This window comes from Taudactylus pleione, unplaced genomic scaffold (assembly GCF_031769625.1).
Source record: "Taudactylus pleione unplaced genomic scaffold, aTauple2 ptg000041l, whole genome shotgun sequence".
Classification (NCBI taxonomy): domain Eukaryota; kingdom Metazoa; phylum Chordata; class Amphibia; order Anura; family Myobatrachidae; genus Taudactylus; species Taudactylus pleione.
In genome coordinates, this window is record NW_028284443.1 from 31,963,970 (window position 1) to 31,988,919 (window position 24,950).

Sequence of the window (24,950 nt, forward strand, 5' to 3'; positions counted from 1 at the left end):
AAATCATGCATTGTATTCTATCACAAAATTCGGCTATTTGGCCTTTTTTTCTTGTCGTGTGAACTTTGGTAAGAGGGTATTTTTTGGAACACCCAGGACATATCAGCCTCCACAATTCCACACCTTGAGGCATCCTAGTGGAAAGGACTTGTAAACACAGTAAAGATGACCTACTGATCTTATTATCTGATTTCATCACTCGAATATTTTAATATTTCTTCTGTTTAGCACCCTCTGGCTTTAGCATTTGTGTATTATTGTTTGATCCTAACTAACGGGATTTATGGAGATGTGCAGTTTTTTACAACTGTTTGTTTTAGCGCAAGATAAAGGCATTGGTTTTTTCTTTATATATGTATATACAGTATATGTGTGTATTATCTATCTATCTATCTATATATATATATATATATATATATATATATATATATATATATATATATATACACACACACACACACACACACGATACGCTGGGTACGGCACTCAGGATAAGCAAACACAAATGACGGGTGCCTTCTTAATGAAGTGGCATAGAAACAAATCTTCCTGGCCTGGGTATGCACCCAGGCACTATAGAAAAGGAAAGCGGCACCACAACAGTTGAAAAAATAGATTTGTATTAGATGATAAACCTCAACATCATGAATGTAAGTGACACTTACATTCATGATGTTGATATTTATCATCTAATACAAATCTATTCTTTCAACTATTGGAGTGCCGCTTTCCCTTTCTATAGTGTCTGGGTGCATATAGATTTGTTTATAATATATATATTTATATATCAGTGATGGCAAATACGCGCTATAGCTGGTACTTGTGGTTCTCCAAGTACCAGCATGCGGGGTATACCTACTGGGAACTGTAGTACTATTACAAAAGACAATATTTAGATTTTCTTATGCACCACTCTATACATAATTAACCCGGCACCCACCGGGCTATCAGCCTGGGGTGCCCTGAGCAGGGGGACCCCTTTATTGGGGGGTTCCCTGGGACTGACTAGAGGTCAGGGGTGACCGATGAAAGGGCTCCCCTGGCTGTGGCATCACCCTCCTGGTAGACGGAGTCCGATGCTGGTTTTGGGAAATACAGGGGGGGCCCTATGCATTTTTCCCCCCCCTGTATTTCCAGAACCTGGACCGGCTCAGAGCCCTGTGCTGATTGCGCCAAATACGGGGGACCCCTATGTCATTTGTCCCCCGTATTTTGGCAACCAGGACAGGATCTCAAAAGCCTGGTGCTGGTTGTGCTTAATACAGGGGACCCCTACGTCGTTTGTCCCCTGTATTTAGCACAACCAGTACTGGGGCACCAAAGCCCGGGGCTGTTTTTTTTCTGTGGGGGGTGGCTACAAATTTTTTTTTTTTTTTTACACATTCAATTTGTAACATAGATGCGTAGATCTCACTGCTGCATTCGTCCATCTGTGACTTATTGAATTGAGTTTCTCAGGTGTATACTCACTACCAGTGAGCCCTCTGTCACCCACTGATGCCCCCTTTGCACTGCACCGCTACCACTGCTCTGCACCACTGCTGCTGCCGTTACCCCACATGCCTACAGCCGTCTCGTACTCTGCACCTCACAAACCCATGTATCCCAACATTTAAAGATGTTGAGGAGGTCCCGGTCGCTCGCCCAAAAAGTGGCCGCGGCTTGCTGTAAAAGAGGAGGATCCTTGCGGCTTCCCCCGGTTTCATCACTATGGGAGTGTGCCCAGCACTCTCCGAGACGCTGGCCAGCCCCCAGGCTCTCCCTACACAAGAGAACAGATGTCGTGCGCATGCGCACGGCATCTGTTCTCCTCCTGTACACCCGCTTGCTGTAAAAGGAGCAGAGCCTCGCGGCTTCCCTCGTTTTTGTCCCTTTGGGGGCATGCCCAGCACTCTCCGAGATGCTGGGCAGCCCCCAGGCTATCCCTACACAAGAGAACAGCCCCCCCAAACTTCCCCCCCTCCCCACCGCGGGACACTGCGGCACGCATGCGGGACAGTCACAGAAAAACAGGACTGTCCCGCTGGAAGCAAGACAGTTGTGAGGTATGCAAACCAACCCCCTGTGTGCAGTCCCCTCTTTTTGTCGCCCACTGATGCCCCCTTTGCACTGCACCGCTGCCACTGCTCTGCACCACAGCTGCTGCCGCTACCCCACACGCCTATAGCCGTCTCACACTCTGCACCTCCCAAACCAACCTCCTGTGTGCTGTCCCCTCTTCCACCTGCATTAGAGTACCATTTTGTTGCCATTCTCCCCTGCAGGTGGCCCGGTTTGCTCATCCAAACCCTGATAGTTAATACATTTTTAAAAAGCTATGAAATTCCATAGAGAAAAAACCTTACGGTTTCATATGTCCCATTGAGGCTGCTTAGACATGATCTGAAAATTTACAAAACCTATGGATTTTCTGCCACTCAAACTCCAAAAAGCAATGAAATTACGATCATTAAGGCTGACGCCTTAATGGACGTGTTCCTTGCGCAATATAGGTATAGTATGCCATCACACCCTGTGGTTAACGGCAGATTCAGCACTCTCACAGAATGAGATTGCTGTCACTCACAAAATGGTGGAGCTGCTAATTCACAGAATTGTGTGCTCATTGGAATACACACATGCAGTCTATGCAACTGAGGTCAAAGCAAAGAATAGAGCTGTGCAGATGGGATAAAAGTGGTGTGAATTGGGGGAGGAGACACAGCAGCGTGGATAGGTGAGACACAAAGGCGTGTAGAGGAGAGAAGGTTAAGCAGTACAGAGGGGGGGGGGTTGCCAAAGTAATGCAGATGGGTGAAAAACAGTGGTGCGGATAGGGGGAAACAGAGTGGCATGGTTTGGGGGGACAGCGACGTGGATGGGGGAAGCAAGTGGCATGGACATGGGAAGACAGGCAAAGAAGGATTGGTGCGGATAAGGGAATACAGACTAGCACAAATAGGAGAACACACAACAGTAGGGATTGGGGAAGACAGATTAGTGTGGATGGGTAGAAAGACAGAGTAGTGCAGGTGGGGGGAGGAGACAGAGTTGCACAGTTGGGGGGGACAGAGTGGTGCACATGGAGGAAGAAAGAGTGCCACAGAGGAAAGGAAGACAGCGGCATGGCTTAGTGGAAGGCAGTGGTGCAGAAGGAAACAGAGTGGCACGGATGCAAGGCGGTGCAGAGGGAGAAAGACAGATTGGTACGGATGAGAGAACACAGACTACCATAGTTCGGAGACCACACAGCAGTAGGGATTGGGGAAGACAGATTGGTGTGGATGGGGAGGAAGACAGAGTGGTGCGGGTGGTGGGGGGAGACAGAGTTGCACGGTTGGGGGACCAGAGTAGTGCAGATGGAGGAAGAAAGAGTGCCACAGATAAGAGAAAGACAGCAATGTGGCTGTGGAGAAGGCACGGATGCAGGGCAGTGCGGCTGTGGAAAAACAGATAGGTGTGGATGAGGGAACACAGACTATCACAGTTGGGAGACCACACAGCAGTAGGGATTGGGGAATATATAGCAGCATGGAGGCATATAGGGGAAGAAAGTGTACATGCATAGACAGAGTATGATATTTTTAAAAATAAGGCAGCTGAAGGTGTATTCTAAATGAGATAAATGTATGCAGTGAGAAGGATGTGGGAAGCCAGTGAGATTGTTTTGGTGATCAAATGGGAAGATTGTGGGCACTGAGTGGGATGTGGGAGCCACATAACTGCTTTGACCTCAGTTGCATAGACTGCATGTGTGTATTCCAATGAGCACACAATTCTGTGAATTAGGAGCTCCAGCATTTTGTGAGTGACAGCAATCTCATTCTGTGAGAGTGCTGAATCTCCTGTTAACTACAGGGTGTGATGGCATACCATACCTGTATTGCGCAAGGAACACGTCCATTAAGGAGTCAGCCTCAATTATCGTAATTTCATTGCTTTCTGGAGTTTGAGTGGCAGAAAATCCATATGTTTTGTGAATTTTCAGATCATGTCTAAGCAGCCTCAATGGGACATATGAAACCGTGAGGTTTTTTGTCTATGGAATATTATATATTATATATATATATATATACATACACACACATATACATACACATACTGTATATACATATTATTTTATATATATTATTATGACGCCTCTATATATGATTTGTTTATCTTGACCCAGCGACACCTACTGCAATATATGCACAGGATTGTTTTAGGGAGGGGGCCCCAAACCGGTATCTTGCCCAGGGCCCCATTAGATCTAAATCCGTCTTTGCCCCCAACTGTGCCACTCTGTCTTCCCCAATCCCTACTGTTGTGTGTTCTCACATTGTGCTAGTCTGTATTCGTCATCCACACAGCTCTTTCTCCCCCCATCCACAATACTCTTATCCCATCTGCGCAGCTCTATGTTCTGCTCAGACCTCAGTTGCACAGACTGCATGTGTGTATTCCAATGAGCCCACAATTCTGTGAATTTGCTGTCACTCACAAAATGGTGGAGCCGCTATCTCACTCTGTGAGAGTGCTGAATCTGCAGTTAACCACACAGTGTCATGACATACCATATCTGTATTACGCAAGGAAGACGTCCTAAGAATCCTTAATGTGACATGTGAAACCGTAAGGTTTTTAGTCTATGGTATATATATTTTACTTAAAATGTACATCACTGACTCAAGATTTGTGTAGTTAAAAAGAAGTGCTAAACCACCAACATATATAATTGTATAATTTGTAGCCTCATGCAACATTATTCATATAAATATATTAGCATGCGCTCGTTGCATACGCATTGTACCAGCTGCATGTCAATAAAAAAGTCCCTTTGAGGATTGACAATATTACAGTTGTCCTCACTTTTGCTAATCTGTATCTAACAAAATGAAAGTATAAGGTATCAAGTTATATTATCTATTTTTATTAAATGACACCATAGTGCTGTACTTACTGGAAGGAACATAGAGCATAATTACATAATACAAAGGTAATCAAACAGGACAGTTATAGACCAGTTCACAACTTCTCACACACACACATAAACACATTTATATACATACACACACATATATACCCACATACATACTGTACATACACACCTCTATAAATACACTCATAGTTGCAGTAATTCAATTTTAGGAGAACAGCAAAATGTGTAAAAGGATTACCTGTGATCCGACTGATGAATAGAAAGGATAACACCTGAATTTAAAGCCGTCTGCTTCAAAGTCAACAAAATAGTAAATTCATGTTTATTCTTCAGTTTCTGAAGAAGCCTTTCTGATGTGGCTGTTGATGCCTTTAAACTTCTGGTACCATCTAGAAAGAAAAATGAGTGCAGTTTTAATTCTGAGCTGTGACCTCCTCTGTGTGCATGCTAAAACAATTCAATAAACAGTTGTATAATGTTAGTCCATAAACCCATTCTGACTTACAGTATCTTATGACATTCTAGTGGCAATGACACACAACCAAAGTTCTACAATTTGTTAAATTGTCTTCAATGTTGGACGTGAAAGAAATACCTAAAATATTGATATCTAGCATTTTCTGTACATTTAATAAATTATTCATATATCCATTTACACATGTAAATAACTGTTCTCTCCCCATGTCTAGCAATACAATTTAAGCCTAATAAATGTCAAACAACACAGAAATGATCAGAAACAGAACTGCCAATGACGGCATGCTAATAGGAATGTCACCCTCCCAGGTGCTATGTGACAGGGGTGAACAACAAACTGAAATGGTGATGAGTATTCAGTCCCAGATACTTAGCTTACTCCATCACCATCAAGGAAAAATATATAAAGTGAAATTGAATGAACTAGATAGTGTCCCAAAACATTTCTACAAATAAATAGACTAGGAAAATACAATTCATTTATTCCACCTCTATTGGATCTCAGGTGTGATGAACAAACCGTGAAACTGAAGATTCTGTGGGTATCTGTTATTTAGTATCTCACTGTATGTAGAGTGCCCAAAACAACTACCTCGCCAGGTACTTTCATGGTTAGGATGAACAATCAACGCAACTGATGATTCTATGAATATCTTGTTGCCTGTTTATTGTATTTCGCACTTTTGTATCTATCTACACGTATTGGTTACCCTGATCATTGTAACCTACTTAATGCATACAAGATGGCTGCCTCGTCTGGTACTTTTGTGTGCGGGATAAATAATCCATAGAACTGATGATTCTGTGGCCATCTTGTATTTGAATAACCTATTTTTTTCCAGTCTAAACAGTTTTTATTACATAAGTTACAAGTATAATACAAACATGTACATCACAAGATATGGTAGAGGAATCAGGTTAAACATGTACTGCATAAGTAATTATAAGAACAAAAAATAAGAACAATCATAAATTGAAGATCAATATAACAATTGTAGCAAACCATTGTAATGGAATGAATTTCATATTTTATATTCAGCCACTGTGTCCAAGATGACTGTCTTCTTCAAAATACAGTGTCCAGATTAAAGTGGTTTAAAAAATATACATTATTAATGCAGCTATCTTCCAGTAATTTGTATCCTTAAATGATACTAGGCACCATTCTTTTAAAGTAGTCATGTACAATTGTTATAAAAAAAAAGATCTCCAAATTAATTAAAATTGTAAAGAACCATTTAATGGGCTTCAGGCTAATAGTTAGGATTTTCAAAAGTAGAATGTAAATATACATACATAATATTTCCAAGAAAAGATTTAAAAATATATATTTAGCAAAAACATGCTGCATTAATACGTTAATGTCTGAAGTTAATGGCATTACTTCACAGACAATACAAAACATTCAATTTGGATATCAAAAAGACTATAAAACTATAGAGAAAGTATTTTAAACTTAATTTATGTTATTTTCTAGTACAAAGAAGAAACCTATATAATCACAGTATGGTGCATATACTTCCCTATATTTAATACTGCCATCCATGAATGCTGGCAGTGAATCTCTACAGTATGGCACAAATGTACATCATGTACTTATTCATTTATTCTGAAAAGTATTCAAAGCTGCATAAAATGTATTATAAACAAAATAGAGTCAGAATTTGATTAATTGTGACTTTATTAATCTTCTGGGAATTTGTTTATAAAATGTATTGTGAAAACAGAGGCTGCGATTCAATTCAACGCAATGCTGAATAGACCCAGGAGAGAGCTCCCGAAGCTATTCAGTTCAGCGCAATGTTTGGTCCAACTAAAGGATTTCTTCTTACGCCATCCTGAGGGTGCGAAGAGAAATCTGAGAAAAGTGCCAGCCGCATGGCTGTTTGCCAGTTTAGCGCAGCGCTAACAGCCTTGTGGACGGCACTTTAGTTGGAGAATGCCGGTTCTCGTGACTAAACACCCAGGATAAGTCACGAGAACCGGCATTCTCTGACTTAACAGCGTGATGCATTGCGTTGCGTTGAATTGAATCGCGGCCATTGAGAGGTTAGCCCACACTAGCGCTTTGGTATTATAAAGTGATGTATATATTTGCTAATTAATCACTTGACTGAATGGAAAAAAAAAAAAATTATGGACAAGGTTGTGGTGCTTGTCTGACTGGACTGATTGAACAGAATGTCAAAAAAATGGGGGTAGAAAGATAAGGGGTACCAATTTTAAAGACGCACTCAAAAATCACCTAACCAGCATAATAAACTTTTTTTTGTAGAAGATATTAAAACTAACCAAATTATTAGTGATAACAAAATATTAAAACAACAATACAAAACAGTGAAAAATATAGAAACATTTTTAATAATTATCTCACATAGGACAACATATATTAACATCAAACATTACATATAAATAAAAGAATTCATTCTAAACGTTTCCCTGCCTGAACAACGTGGTTATTCTACTAATTTGTTTTAGTGTTGTTGTACATGGTTACTTATTTTACCACCTGCTCAAAGGTGAAAGGGGAAAAACACTTCAATAGGTATGAAAGCACATCTGTTTATGAAATAATTCAACCAGAGATTACACCATATTTAGTACCTCATGAATATCAAATAAAGAAAGAATGCTTCATTTTAATCTTAAATCACAGAGGCAATAAGGCAAAGCAGTATGCAATGTGCTTCGGGCAAGTATAATCAACATACAGCAATTCAAATAATAAAGTGCAGATATACTGATCAGTATTTGCCACCAAGAAGCCAAAACTTTATTACTGCATGTATCTTAATAATAACAAGAGTGTTACTTATCACAGAGACTTATAACTGTTCACTGTGGATACTTTTTATTAGAGATGTGCACCGACTCCAGTGTATTGGTTTTAATTCGTCATCGGGTTTTGGTTTGCCAAAAACGCCCTCACATGTTTTGGTTTTGGATATGTATTTGTTTTAAATTGATAAAAACAACTAAAATCACATAATTTGGTCCTGCTTTTGCTCCTACAATGTTATTAATCCCCAAAACAATCATTCCCAGTCATTTCCAGTTGACCACCTCACAATATTGTTTTTATTCAGTTTAGGCCAAAAGGTTGCACTGAGCTACCTGGCTAACTAAGCTAAGTGACAGCAGTGGGTGTCACAAACACATGGCAGTCCAACGTCAAACATGGCACATCTAGGAAACAGAGTGGCACTGCAGTGGCAGACAGGATTGTAGTTTAATATAAACTGCACAATGCTATAAAATATTTTCATTAATCAAGAACTAGATCAGAGGCCCGAGGGCAGTACAGGGAAATAGAGATGGAGTATGTAGTGGAAGAGAAATTGATTATTATATTTTATTTTTTTACTGCTATAAAAAAAACAAAGCAGAGTAGTGGAAAATGCTATTAAAAAACAAACACCCAAAATGGATGAGAGTGGTGCATTAATTAATTGACTCATTAATTATAATTGAATGATTAAGAAAATTTAATTTAAGGAAATTACATTGTTAATAGCCAAGGACTCCTCACAAGGGTTGAAAGAGAAGCCAAGAAACTTAATAGTTGCACTGCAGAGCAGCTAACTCCAAATCACCCGGATACTAAACAATATTAGGAGGCTGACCTGCTGGCCATGCTACCCCCCCCCCTAATTGGGTTACACACCCCTGTGGTAAATTTATGAGGTGCACCAGAGAGTCAGAGTATGAGGGATAATGCACACAAAAAGTTTTAATTTTGATAAAAGTAAAACAAATAAAAAAAACTGCCCACCAACTGCAACACGGTGGCGGTGGCCCTTGACCTACTGACAATTAGTGTTCTTAAATACTTCTATATCATGGCCTGAATTTATTAGAACACACAAAAAAAAATAATTTTGATAACAGTAAAACAAAAAACTTGCCACCACAGCACTATTATATGTACGTGAACAAACGCTCTGGGGACAGTGGACAGATGTAGTACAAACAATAGAAGAAAATATTTGTTTCTACTTTTTTTAAATTCGCAGCTCAGCTCACACTGCGTGCAGTCACAGCGCTTATATGCACATGAAGAAACACACTGGGGGACAGCACACACACAGATTGTAAGAATAAAAATTTAACTTTTAAGTTTTATATTTTCCTCAAATGACAACTGCGGAGTCACACTGCTTATATGATTGCAGTGAGGTGTGGCCTGCAGAGTCACAGTGCAGCACCACTGTGTGACAGTTAGGCTAGTAAGGGAGTGGATGGACACAGGAGCAACCACTAGACATGGAGTGGATGGATTCAGCCCAGCAGCCTTGGAGGTGAAGAGGTTGGACATAGCACAGCAGCCACTGGACACAGGAAGTGGATAGACACAGTAGCAGCCACTGGACACTGGAGTGGACACAGCACAGCAGCCACTGAACACAGGTAGTGGATAGACACAGCAGCAGACACTGGACACAGAGACTGGAGTGGACACAGCACAGCAGCAGCCACTGGACAAGGGAACTGGATTGACACAGCACATCAGCAGCCACTGGAAATGAAGAGGTTGGACACAGCAAAGCAGCCACTGGACACGGAGTGGATGGATGGACACAGCAGTAGCCACTGGACACAGGGACTGGATGGACACAGCACAGCAGCCACTGGAGGTGAAGAGGTTGAACACAGCACTGCAGCCACTAGACACAGGGACTGGAATGGACACAGCAGCAGTCACTGGAGGTGGAGAGGATGGACACAGCACATCAGCCACTGGACACGTTAGCACACAGCACAGTACAGACTGGAGTCAGTGTGAAATGGCGTCTGAATCACCACGGGAGGAACTTATATAGAATCCAAAACCCTGAGAATATGACGCCATTTTGCCTTGATTTGGAATCTGAGCAAGGAGTGAAAACCTGAGTTGCCACTTGGATTCACTTGAATCAATGAAGTTTAGGTGGGCTCGGCAGGACCACCATCAGGGGGGTATTGCCGGTACTCCTGTCCCAGGCCCAGACAGAGAGGGGCCCACCTTTGCAGCCGCGGATCAGGGTATGCCTATAACTATAGAGAAATGTCCTCAAAAGAATGGCCACCGCCAGGAAGGAGACAAAATAACCAACAATATATTGTAACAAATACATAGGAACACAAGGAAAAACAAATGTAACAGATGTCTTAAAAGATGGCAACATTATGTCTGCAGGATCGGCAGCTAGCAAGTACACTGGGGAACTCTGGCTGACAGGTGAGGCAGGTATATAGGTCTGTGAGAGCGATTTTGATGGGTCAGAGTTGGGGAATATGTGTGTGAGAGGTAGGTGGTTGGAGTATAGGAGTGTGTGTGTGTGTGTTACCATGAGGGTATTTATGGATCATACTGGAGGTAGCTGAGGCAGGGCTAGGGTATCATATAATTTATATGATAGATTGACATGTCATAATAACACCCAATCCCATTGCCCAAACTTTATCTGTTTTTTTTAAACTGGTTTACGGACCAATTGATGCCCCACCCCATCTGTAGCTCCACCCACTTTATCCACAGCTCCACCCCCAGAGGGGAGCCTTCCTATTTTGTCAGTCCCAGGCCCCACAATTTCTGATGGCAGCCCTAGGGCTCGGTTTTCAGAAAAGCGAGCCCGCACAGCTCTACTTTTTATATACTGTAGTGATCTAATTATAACATTGGAAATTTTAGATCCTATTTTGGACAGTAGCATCTGGATGTTGATGGGGTTACTTTGGCTCATTCATTGTCTGCTAAATGGTCAAGGTAATCAATATTGATTAGTGGACATTGTCAATTAATAAATCACTTGGTATACAAAATAATACCTAGATGATCTATAGGAAGGAAAAATGTATCACAGTTAAGGTTAAGTGTATCACAGTTTAATAAACCATAAAAAGTCACATGTCCAGAAAAATCTATCAAAGGCTTACCACCAGCAATAACACTACAAAGGATGTGTCGATTTACTAGGGAATTGTTTATTCGGGTAGGAACCCCTAGGGCTAGCTGTATGTGCTGAATTGTAAACGAAGATGTATGGCCTCACTATACTAAACCTCGTGCATTCCACAGAAGGTAGTAGAGACTGCTGTTGCAGGATGATATGAGACAGACACGTGGACTAAGTGCAGGTTTTCTGGTAAATCTGGAACAGACTAATAATACACTGGGGCCAGGTACCGGTAGCACAACTGGAACAGGATGATGCAGATATTGGAAATGGATGCTTTAGCACAATAGAAACAGGCTGCAGGAACTTGAGAAAGATATGCCGAAAACCACATATACAGAAGAGTAACCATGTGTCTCAGGGATGCTGTAGGCAGTTACAGTTGGCAGTAAGGTGACACCACTGGACCTGGTAATGGGGACCTGGCTCTCAAAGTGTGACTGCATGGGGAAGCAATTATCATGGTGGTACAAGCAGAACTACAATCATCTGTTATTACAATCACAGGACAGTTCTAGCAAAAGATATTACAAAAATAATGCTCTATTAATGAAATAAAGACTTTTAACCATGGGAATGCACAGCTACATTTTTTTATTTTCGGTTTTTAAACTTTTTTGTATTTTAAGCATTTGGCCCACAGACTGGCCCAGAAAAGCAGAAAATTAGCTCTTGCCGGTATTGCTGAATCAGCTGCTCCAGCAAGGTTTTAATGGTAAATCATGGAAATAGGCGGTTTCCTATCCCTGTGATAAGTGCAAAAGAAAACCAGCCATTTCCTAGTATAAAAACCCCCTCAGTGTGTACCTAAACGAAAGCTGAGGCAGAGTGGTGATCAAGCATTCATAACACCGACCAGGTAGGTGTACTCAATGGTACAGTACTTGAATGAAACCTAAACTACTGTGACGTCAAGCAGTGGAAAGGTAATAATTCTATATAGAAGCATACATTTACACAAACATGACACAAAATGGCTACCGTTATTATGTGCCACACTATTTGGCACCATGAGCAAAACTAACCATACATAAAACAGGGCCATACAAGAAGACAAAATATATTCAGACATTAAAAAAAAAAAAATGTAGGAAAGTCCTTGGTCATAATATATTTTATAATCTAGTAGGTTTGAGATTACTTAATGTCTAAAAATAAACAGAAATGTGAAAATTATTTTTATAATATAGTGTTCCTAAAGAGGTAAATGTTTCATACTATTCAAAATTATTATTTTTATTATTAATAATAATAATGATCTTTATATAACACTTCTCCCAATATCACTCAAAGAGCTTTACATTTGTATTTACAAATAAAACACAAGAGTCAAATATACAAGTATTAATAGATTACAGGTAAGAAAACTCAGCATTTGGGTTGTATTTTCTTTTCTTTAGAAACTAAAGGGGCAATAATGAAATGCGGGAGTAAACAAGTAAGTTTTTAGTATGTTTTGAAAGAAGTGGAGGCCTCTAGAACTGTGTAGAGAAGACAGTTCCACAGAGTCTGGGCCACAAAGCTAAAAGCTGGACCCCCAAATTAATAGAGAGAGATCTAGGTACTACTTATAGTCCTTCATCTGCATATTGAAGTGTGTAGGCGTGCAAGGAATCAGGAGGTGCTTCAGGTACCATGAATCCTGGATATGTAGGACTTTTAAAGTCAGTCAATCATGAAATAGATTTGGCATCTTATAGGCAGCCATTGATCGCACGCCAAGACATAGTGGGAGTGCTAATGCCTTGCCGTGCGATCGCCTGCCTTGCTGGGAGTGTGCTTGATTTGCATATGCTGGGTGCGTGTGAACACATCTGGCGAGCAGGCCTGAATCGAGCCCACAACCCCATCCAGACGAAACACGTTGGGTATTTCTATTTGATCATATTCAGATAAGCCATTTTTTTAATTATTAGATGTACGGGCACATGCTTGGTGGTTGTTATTAGGTTATATATGTACATGCTGTGTCTCTTGAAGGTGGCCATGCAATGTGACCGAAACGTCGAGTTTTGCTATCATTAGAATAAATATGGACTAATGTCTTTAAAGCCTGATGAGTGCCCCTCTTTTTTTTGCTATATATATATATATATATATATATATATATATATATATATTCTTCTTGCACTATGTGTGTTTGTTTTTATCTTGTGTATGTTTTTGGAGTACCATTAAAATCTGTGATAAACCATACGGTGGATGAATTCATGTAAACCTGTTGGAAAAAAACATTGAGATAAGCCTATTTACTTATTTATTTGGTACAGGTCCACTTATTACTTGTATTCAGTTCACATTGGTGACATATGCACTTAATTGTCACTTATTTTAAATATATATATATATATATATATATATATATATATATATAACATTTCTGTTGTCGGCCTTGCCCACCAATGCATTTCGGTGCTTAGTACATATGGGGAATGCAGTAAAACCCCATGAAAACTGCATTTTCGGGGGTTTTGCTGCATTTTTGTGTTTAGTACATTCCGTCCCGTAAGTGAGGAAACTGGGAGAGAGCAGTGTTGTCTTCAAATAGAGGACAAATCAGCAAAAACAAAGATCCATTAGGCTTACTGATCTCTGTCATCAGATAGGTGGTGTGGTGGGTTACTTCAGCTGTCCTGAGGGGGTGACATTGAGCAGTTTAGGGGCGCTAAAACTAAATTATATCTAGCCCCCACCCACTGGTGTCACAAGGGGGTGCGGGCCGCACCGGGTGTCACCAGCTGAGGGGTGACACCAAACTGCTGGCTCCTCCTCAGTGACAGGAGCCGGGTGCTGCATTACGTGTGGGAGCCGACACTAAAACAGGCTGGTCCCCAGGTGACAGCCTGCACCTCCAGTGTAACAAAAAACAGGGGTTCAGCCAGCAGGGCCATGCCCCCACCCGCGAGGCCATGACCCCTAAATATCCGGTGCGCCACGCGCAGTGAAGGGTACCTGTCCTCCCTACCCGCACCAGGTGCGATGTCAGGTAAGGACGCCACCTAAAAACATTGTGGTGCCCCTGTGTACCATTGAATACCAGACATCACAAGTCTGGTCAAATTAACAGAATCTGTTAATCTGCATCCAGCCTAAAATATTTAAAAACATCTGTTATTTTATATGTAATTGTAACTCATAACTGCATTTTCCTGTGAACAAAAATACTTAAAAAAAAAAAAAAAAAAGTTGCTCTCAATGTATTTCTAACTGGCGAAACATTTTATCAATAAAAAAAATAATAATAACACAAGTGAACAGGTTACGGCTTCCCACAAGACCATCTGTTGTAAGCATTATGATGATATACATAGATTATGAACAGGGGGCAATACAGATGAACATAAGAAGATTAAATACAATAACATTGTCAGATCTAGGCAAATGAACCTTAAAATGTGATTACATAAAAATTGATGTAATGACTTCATTTTACAAATCAAAAATTAAATGTCAGTGAATAGAAAGGTGCCTTTGTATTTAAAATACAAAAAGGAGACTTGTAATCTTAGTGCTTATTCCCGACCTGCATATTTTATCGATATATTATTGTATGTCTCCTTTTGAATATGACTACAGAAAAACCAATACAAAACATATAAAGAACCTCAGAATGATAAAATAATTGAAATTTTAGCTTATATTTCATCAAATGTGACTACAGGTTAGAAACGATGCTCTTCAGAATTGTATTTCATACTTGTCTAATCTCCCGCAATGGCTGGGCGGTTCACGGCCACCCGGAAGAGCATTAAAGTCTCCCAGCGCCTGACCTGCATCCACCCGGTGCCGCCTACTTCCAGTGTAAAGCGGGCAGTCCGAGCGGCCGATAAAATGCCGTCTCCCGGCGTTGTGTCACAGCCCCCCCCTCTGACTTGTTGGCATGTATGTTGTAGTTTAGGACAATAATTTTCAGCAGGTCAGTAGAAAACACAAGGTGTTACATTTGCCTCAGAGGATGAAAATGATGTATACCATTAATTATTTTAGGCATCACAGGCATCTGTGCAGCTCAATACGTATATTGTATACCAGTTTAAAAACTATAGCAACTGCTTCGATACAAGGAGTTAGTAGACAAAGCAGAAGCACACTCCTCTCCGACAAATATGCTGCAGCCAATCAAATAATTAAACTGTTCTGTGCACAACTAGGGTACACAATACTGAAAGTAAATTACACAACTGCAACAGCCCCTATAGCCCCAACCACAAACCCATAAAATAAATGTTTCGCAATCTGGAAACAAATGGGACATAAGTGTGTGACATGTGCCTATGTACAACACAAAGACAAAAAAACTATAGTTACATAATGCAAATATAAAAAAATGTTTCAAATACTGTAGCTCACTGAATTGTTTATTGGGGATGTGCACACTTTGCAAATCTCTTTTTGTAGTCCAATCTTTTGCTAAAGTGACAAATATTGTATAGTAAGCAAATTATATGTTTGGCAAAGAAGAGATCATCTAAAAGTATTATAGCAAAAGGATGTCACATGCATAACATTAAGTACACATTTATCTTGATTAAGTGAAAGTAAATATTGTTCATGACCCTAGTTGCACTCAGGAACTCTGTTCTCTCAAAAGTCATTGGGGCCTATTCATCATCGAAGGCCGTATGGCCTCCAATGATGAAGTTTAGAACTCGCTGCGAGGGATACTTTAGTATCCAACTCGCAGTGGGGGAAACATCCCACTATAGCAATTCATCATTGCTCCGGTGAGGGGACAACTGCAACGAAAAAGCATTTGTCCCACGTGGAAAGTATCGCAGCTACAAATGTTACTTACCTGCTCCCCGTTGTCCCGGCAACACATGCGTGACCTCGGGGCACGCATGCGCAAAGCCGCCGAGAGGGAGGTGGCGGCTTTGGAAGGAGCGGGGATCCGAGAACAAGCGTTATTCTCGAAGATGGCTCTTGTTCTCGACAGGAAACTCCGAAAACTTTGTTTTTGGAGTTTGTTGAATACCGGGGGGGTCCTATCGGATGATGAATGGCCCAGTAACTTAAGAATGCGGAAACTAGCATTTCCGCTTGGTTGCTGGACCATTTATCGGTTGATGAATAGGCCCCATTAAGATTTGATTTCCATAAATTCATTACTACATGATTTATAATAATGCACATATTTTGAAATAAATGCAAGACTTAGAGGTGTTAAAATGTGTTGTAATCAGTAGCAGAGTTTACCTAGTAAAAGCCACCACCAATAAAATCCAGCAGCCCCAGTGAGCCAGTCAGAGTCCGTGCACTGACTGCATTAACAGTGGCTTCCCATTGGAAGCACTCCCTGCTAATCACTAGACAGGCAATCCCAGGGGGAAGTGTTTCTCCCACGAGGCCTAGCAGTCTAGACTGCAATTAGCAGAGAGAGCTTCCAATAGGAAAGCACTCCCCTGCCTCTTTTAGCCTTACCCGGCTTCTAGAGGCTGCAGATGATGCAGTCCCTAGAAGCAGGTGTTTGTGCGCATGTGCCTGCCTGTTACATTGCGCATGTAGTGCCACGACTGTCCAGGCTGCAGACTGGACTTCAATATATGCAACCCTCAACCTAGAATGGTAGAAGCTGTCACTAGTTGTAACATATATAATACAACAGTTATAGACAACACGGGGCCATCAAGAGAATAACCTGCTGTGCCTGAAGGAGTGCTACGGCACTCGGGTTATTTAATCATACCCGTGATTATCATGCTGACCTCTTAGGCTCGCCTGAAAATCATATGAGTACACTATATACATATTAATTATTAGACTGTATATACTCCAGTAATATCTGATCTAAGGGCCTTAGAAACCCTTATTGGTGTTATAACATTGTCTATCAATAACATAAGCTGTATCACCTACACACCTCTCAATCACTGTGAGACCATTTGGGATCCGTGGTGATTCCCAAACAGTGATGAAATATTAATTTTATAAAGAAGATCAATAGATTTGCACTGGGTTAGTTTTCAATCTAAAAGGTGATAAATAGGTCAAATTAAATTTGAGGGTAGACTAACCTAGAGATTTCACAGTGAAGTAGTGCGTCTCCCCCTTTATATCCACACCAGTGTTGATAAGGATCATATTGATATAACCTTTGATATATTACGATTATTTTTCTGGGTATCAATATTACACTGTCCCTGGTCTATAGACGCCCATATGACATACACCTTATAAACTGCTTTACTAGATTATTGAAGATTGTAACTAATTATTCGATATAGGTGGTTGATAGCAACATTTTAATTCATATTAGTTGTATTTATGTTATGTGTATTAATATTTTGTTGAAGATTATTTTATAAGAGTTAATTAAAAGTTATATTTTACAGAACTTGTTGTCATTAAGATAGGTCATTAAAACACTGTCTGAGAATAGATCTTTATAATTTTACTAGTAAATTGCTCTGTGAGTGCCCCACTATAGGAATACTTTTTTCTTTCTTTTCGTTCTGTGCCTGAAGAAGCTGACAGACTCAGTGAAATGCATTAGGCGGACTTACTTTCGGGTATACCTGGAGATTTTTTTATATTATTGCTCTTCTCAACATTTAAGAAAAATGGATACTGCGCTCTAATATTACTGCAGGGACAAAGGAACAACACAAACTGCGTGATCTATCAATAAAGCATTTAATTACCTAAAACAAACACAGTACAATGAAAAGTACCATGCATGAACAAATAATGTGAAAGGACACAACATTGGACTCTACTAATACATGTTACATATAAATAAGTAAATAAAAACCAATTGTAAAATGCACAGGGAGAGGAAACAAATGAAGGAGTTGATCAGGCTCCAATAATGAGTCCCCTATAGCACCTGTGAAAAAACAATAACAATTGAATGACTGGAGAGCCTATAGACAGGGCTCTGACAATCAATAAGTAACTGGAAATCCAAATGTGACACTGAAAAGCCTAGTATGTGTTAGGCAGCTCTCCCTATTGATAAATGGACTTCAATAATGTGAGCCCACCACAGTGATAATTCCAAAACGATTGTATCAAAGTCACGTATAGTGTAATCAGCTTTACTGTGAAGCTGATAATAAAGTTGATACCATATATTTCATTGGAGGTGCTGAATCTTTTTAGTTTATTTCACAACAGCAGTTGTAATAATGTAGGTAAAATATAGCAAAGTCGATAGTATACCTGTGGATGAGGCAACACAGTCTCTAATGGTGAGACTAATGATCCTTATACGGCTCAATATGGGGAGCCAGCAGCTGACAACCAGCAATAATGTAACGGGGCAATGTTCCTCTCTGGTCGGTGTTATTCTCCGTCTGAAGACCACGTGTACTGGAGACGCTGACCAACAGTTAAACTGGTGTCTCTTTTCTTATGGAGCGGGAAGTGGAAGCTGTTAGCAGAGACGCCGGCTGACGGAGGTAGCCTCCCGTCTGTTGAAGCCAGCAGTGAAACTGACAGCGGAGCCGCCGGTTCGTAGTAAGGGATAAGACCTTCCATCTCTTCGGTTGGAATGAGCAGCAGAAGCTGTTAACAGAGACGTCGGCTGACGGTGAGCAGGTGTAACCTCCCGTCTATTGAAGCCAGCATTGGGAGCTGATAATGAAGCCGCAGGCCAGCGGTAAAAGATAATACCTCCCGTCTGTTAGACCCAATAGCGGTAATCGGCAGCGAAAGATAGGGAGAAGTTCCAGTGATTGGTATAGAGACAACAACGCGTTTCGGATACTCCTGTATCCTTTTTCAAGCTGAAATGCTCTCGTATGTTCCATTAATCATATATATAGTATCTAGATGGCAATCATTGGATAATAGGGTAATTGTTTTTAACCCTTAACAGTTTATTTCAGCAAAACTATATATATTGGTATTCAACTCACATATATATACACACATATACACAAAGGAAAAGTATATCTTTAACAGTATAACACAAACTAATTCAGTATATACTACATAGTTCATATCCATATGAATTCCAAATATATTCCATTACCAATGAAATATCAATAATAAAAGAGAACACATATACATACATACACACATGATAAACATATGTATACATAAACACACGTATGTATACACATATACATGAACACCTAATCAAAGGTTGTAAACCTAATGTCCCAAAAGAAAACATGACAGAGCAATATGGATCACCGTAAAACAAATATACAATCAACAAATATAGTTTAATTTAAAGAATAAACACAAGATGATAAGGGTAATACTTATCAGACCAATTTATTTATTAAATAAATTAATTAAATTAAAAACTATAGAGAGAGAAATGAATTAATAAATGACTTTATATATATATATATTTATATTATATATATATATTTATTACACACATACACACTACTTTCTCTCTCACCAACACAATTAATTAGCATAAATATTAAAATAAAACTAGAACAGATGACAGAAATAAAAAATAATATAAGGATAATCTACTAATATATAATGATAATAAAATTAGATCAAATAAAGATATTACAAACATTCATACACATAAACACATATATATGCACATGTACATATTATACATACACACATACATACATGTACATACATACAAACACATACAAAAAAGTGTTATTCTGAATGCGCACCCACACGTATACATACACATCAATATCCCGCCAAAGGAATGTAGGACCCCATAAACTACATGACTGGGAGATATGAAAGTCTTAAAGGTCATACATAAACACGCATCACTAAGTGATGTGATAATCACGTATATTTGCGACAATTGTAATAACCCATTACCATCATGAATTAATGTAAAAGAGCATATCAAACTACGTAGAAGAGAAAGAAGGCGGAGAGACCAAGAATAGAAATAAGGGAGCAACGGGTCAGAAGTGGAGATTCCAATAGGCTAATGAAATAGGGAGTGTGGCGACCCGTCCACTGACCGCACAGTCCATATGGACCGGCAACGCCACATCCCAATCAATGTCTTAATCATAGAACTCCAGTGCTTCATTAAGACCATCTGGGGATAAAGGCCCTCATTCAGAGCCGTACGCTCTGAGCAGAGCGCACGCTCTGAATGAGGGCCGTCCTCCATAACTATGGAGCGTCCTCCTGGACGCTCGTATAGCTGTGGGTCACCACCCACAGCCTATACGAGCGTGCAGTTTGATGGCCGCGATGGTCGTGACCATCGCGACCATCGAAACTGCGTACAATAGCCTGTGGTTGAGTTTTTCAACCACAAGGCTTGGAGTGATTTTGGCTCTATCAGAGGCAAAATCACTCCCACTGACATCACTAGTGATGTCAGTGGGCCGGCTTCTGACGGGAGGCGTTCCCGTGGGAACGCCCCCGTCAGGGAGGCACGCCCCCGGCACGCCCACCAAAGGGGGCGTGCTGTCAGTCAACATCGACAGCACGCCCCCTTTGAAGAGACACTACGAGCGAAGGAAAATCCTTCGCTCGTCGCGTCTGGCGCATATGCACGACGGAGCTCCCTCCGTCGTGCGCATGCTCAGTGCAGAACATCGACCCACTTGCGAGCGGACAGCCGTTCGCGAGTGGGTCTGAATCAGGCCCAAGGTTTGGAGTCTGAAGATCCATTTGGATTCAGCTTCACATAAAATTTGTATCTGTCATCCTCCTTGCAGTTTTCTTAATTAACTCAACCCCCATGACTCTGAGACAATCAGGATTATTTTGGTGCACCTCGGTAAAATGTCTAGAGACACTATGGGCCAAATGTAATAGGGTGTCTGTTTTGGTAAATTGCGAGTTTGGTGCTAAACCCGCTATTTTTCACAACTCTCCAATGTAATAGGGTGTCTGTTCACTAAAACTCGCATTTTTCAGAGTTACTAAAACTCCCCATTCTCAAACTCGCATCCAAATGTTTTCACATTGAAAACAATCAACTCGCCCAATGTAATAGAGTGTCTGTTTCAGACTCGCAAAAAAAAGATTACCAAAAGTCCCCAAATAATAGACCTGCTTCAGGCTAGCGAGTACATCCTGAGCAGGTCAGATTAACACAGAAACATGCACATATCCATGAGATATGTACATGTTTCTGTGTGTACTTATGTAAAATGTTTTTAAATAAAAAAAAAATTATGTGCACCCCCTCCCCAAAAGCATAACTAGCCCCGGCCTTTATAAAGCCTGTTCTGGTTCTAAAAATACAGGGACCAAAATGCGTAGGGGGCTCCTGTATATTAAGAACCAGCACAGGGCTTTGTTGAGCTGGTCCTGGTTCTGGAAAATCAGGGGACAAAACGAGTAGGGGTCCCCTGAAAATTCCAGAACCAGCACCGAACTCTTTCTAGCGGGGGGATAATGCCACAGCCAGGGAAAACCTTTGACCGGTTTCCCCGGCCAAAGCATTATCCCTGACCGCTAGTCAGTCCCTGGGGAGTTGGGTACCCCCCCAATAAAAGGGTACCCCTCTCCAGGGCACCCCAGGCCTAGACTGATAGCCCGGGGCTATCCCCGGCACCCTATGGCCATGGGTGCCGGGTTGATAGTGTTAGTGTAAAAATGAAGTTTCCATATTGTCTTTAGTTGTAGAACCACAAGTACCAGCAAGCCTCCCCTGCATGCTTGTATTTGGAGAACCACAAATACCAGCATGCGGGGCATTACGGGCCCGCTGGCACTTGTAGTTCCACAACTAAAGAAATACGTAAATAAACAAACATACACAGTGAAAGTAAAATTTTAATTAAACATACATGCACACTCACACATACTCACCTAGTATCCGAAGTAATCCATAGGGGTACCTGAAAAAAAAAAATCCATACTCACCTCTCCTATGCGTCGATCACGTCCACTTGTCCAAGTAGGCAATCCAGGGGTTAAAATAAAAAAACGCAAAAAAAACGATCCATGCGGACTGAGCAAAGGTATGTGTGTACACATACCTTTGCTCCGCGTAAATGACCGGGGCACACGTGTGCCCCGTCATTGAAGAGGCCGCCAGCCAATCAAGGAGCATCTTCGTCGGAACAGCTCCCTGATTAGCTGAATGCGGCCAGCCTGTGTCTCCCATAGACTTCTATGGTGTGAAATCCCCATTGAAGTCTATGGTGGGAACCACTACATCGTAGCCGCAAGATTAATAGAGGTTAATCTTGTGGTTACACCAATGATACAATGTATTTTTAGAACCAGAACAGGCTTTATAAAGCCCGGGGCTGGTTATGCTTTTGGGGAGGGGGTGCACGTTTTTTTTTTAAAACACACACAGTAGCCATCACGGATCTCACTGATCTGTGATGGCTTCTCTAAAACTCGCACCTTTTAATGTTACTCGCATTAAAAGGTGTCAGTTTACATAGTCCTAAACTCGCAAATGCAGTACCCTCTAGCTGAAAAGTTTGCAGGCTATTGAATTTGCGAGTTTCAGTACAAACTCGCACTTTTTAAAAGTGCGAGAAAGTGCGAGTTTGTACTGTTACTAAAACTGACACCCTATTACATTTGGCCCTATGTGTCTCTTTGCCTTTTAGAATATTCAATCTATGTTCACGGAACCGTTCTTTCAGAGTCCGTGTAGTATGACCCACATATTGAAGATGACAACTACAATTTAAAACATATATAACATAAACCGACTCGCAACTAATAAAGGAATTGATATCAAATATAGCACCTGTCTTAATGGATAATACTTGTTTACTTTTATTGACAATATGTCTACAAGTTAGACATCTCATGTGATTGCAAGTATAACAACCCTGTGGTTTCTTGGGTATCCAAGAATCCGCTTTCCCATATGTAATCATATTGCTGTTAAAACTACTTGGACCTAGGAAGCTTTTCAGGTTTATGTTTTTTTTTTAAAAACTATACTCGGCTTAGGTGCAATGATGTTAGACAATATTGGATCAAAATGTAGAATTTTATCATTTCTATTAATTATAGAACTAATACGACTGGATTCGTTATTGAATTGGGAGATAAATAATAAAGAAGTGACTTTAACTTCTCTTGATCCATTAGTGAATTCAGTTCTTTTTTCCGTTTTGTTCTAGTCAGAATTAGTCATATTATTTATATGAAGATCAGTGTTCTGTATAAATTTGTTTTTATGAATTGTTTCGGCATGAATTTTTGCACCCTCTACCAATCCCAGGGGATAACCCCTATCCAGGAAATTTTCCTTTAATTTATTTGCATGTACTTCAAAATCGATATCTCTGGTACAATTGCGCCTGATCCTACCCATTTGACTTTTTGGGATATTTTGGACCCACGGGCGATGATGTCCACTAGTATAATGCAAATAAGAGCTGCAGTCTACATTTTTTGTATAAAGAGTCGAGATAATCCTATCATCAACAACTGATAATGTGACGTCCAAAAAATGAATCGATAAGTGTCTAAAACGTGAAGTAAATTTTAAATTCATCGTGTTATTATTCAAGGAATCAGTGAATAGCTGAATCAAAATCCCCATCCCAAATAAAGAAAAGGTTATCTATGTACCGGCCACAGAACACCAGACTCGCTCCCGCTGGTCCTACCCATATATATAGATCTTCAAAGGCGCCCATGTATATATTGGCGAAGCCGGGAGCGAATCTGGTGCCCATGCCCGTTCCGTGAATTTGTAAGTAATGGGTGGAGTCAAAATAAAATTATTACATGTCAAAATACATCGTATACAATTCAACAGAAAGTCACGTTGCCCCTCAGAGGTATTAACATCATTATTCAGTATCTTTTCAACTGCAGAAATTCCTGCCTCATGAGGAATATTAGTATAAAGTGCCTGGACATCCAGGGTGAAAAAACCATAACCCTGATGCCAGGTGATAGTATCCCGGATGTGTGACCTCTGAGCGGCAACGTGACCCTGCAGAAAGTGATCAACAAAACAAGACAAATTAGAAGTGAGTGAATCAATACCAGAAATAATAGGACACCCTGGTGGTGTAACTAAAGATTTGTGGATTTTAGGTAAATAATAAAAAACTGGTGTGATATGGTGATATACAAATAAAAAGTGAAATTCCTCCTTGTTGATGATATTTCTATCTCGTGCACTTTCTAGTAGTATCTTAAGCTCCTTCTGATACAGCAATGTTGGATCACTATCCAAGGTTTGATAGAAGGATACATCCCGGAGCAGTCTCAAAGCCTCCTTAACATAATCCTGCTTATTCAGGATGACGACTCCACCGCCCTTATCGGCAGATTTAATCACGATTGAGTAGTCATCCTGAAGATTCCTGAGGGCCATCCTCTCTCCATAGGACACATTTCTCTTCCCCAAATCTTTTTTAGGGTTTGAATTGCACAACATCTGAAATTCCTTTAATGTATTTTTGTAACACAACTGAATGTTTGGACTTTTATGATTAAGAGGAAAAAAATTAGATTTTTTTATGCAAATCCATATGTAGGCCTTGAGTATCATAAATTTTAATCTCCTGTTCATTAGTTTCACCTTCTACTTGTAATGCTTCCAACATGGAGAGGCATTCCAGGTCATCTACATCTAGGATTATTGAATCAACACACTCCTCCAATCTATCCTCTTTAGTTTTAGAGTAGAAGTATCGTTGTCTGCATAGTGACCTTACATAGCGATTAAGCTCTGAAAAAAGATTAAAAAGGTTGGGATTTGCACTAGGGGCAAAGTTTAAACCCTTAGAGAGAAGCTGTGT

General features: G+C 40.4%; 1 protein-coding gene across 1 annotated transcript in view; it reads right to left on the minus strand.

Moving 5' to 3' along the window:
* The window catches only part of NELL2 (neural EGFL like 2), a 357,636-nt gene that overhangs the window by 268,230 nt on the left and 64,456 nt on the right, over positions 1 to 24,950 (minus strand). The window contains exon 4 of the mRNA XM_088458020.1: positions 5,139 to 5,289. Coding sequence (XP_088314146.1) covers positions 5,139 to 5,289 — 151 coding nt within the window. The remainder of the gene's footprint in view (positions 1 to 5,138; positions 5,290 to 24,950) is intronic.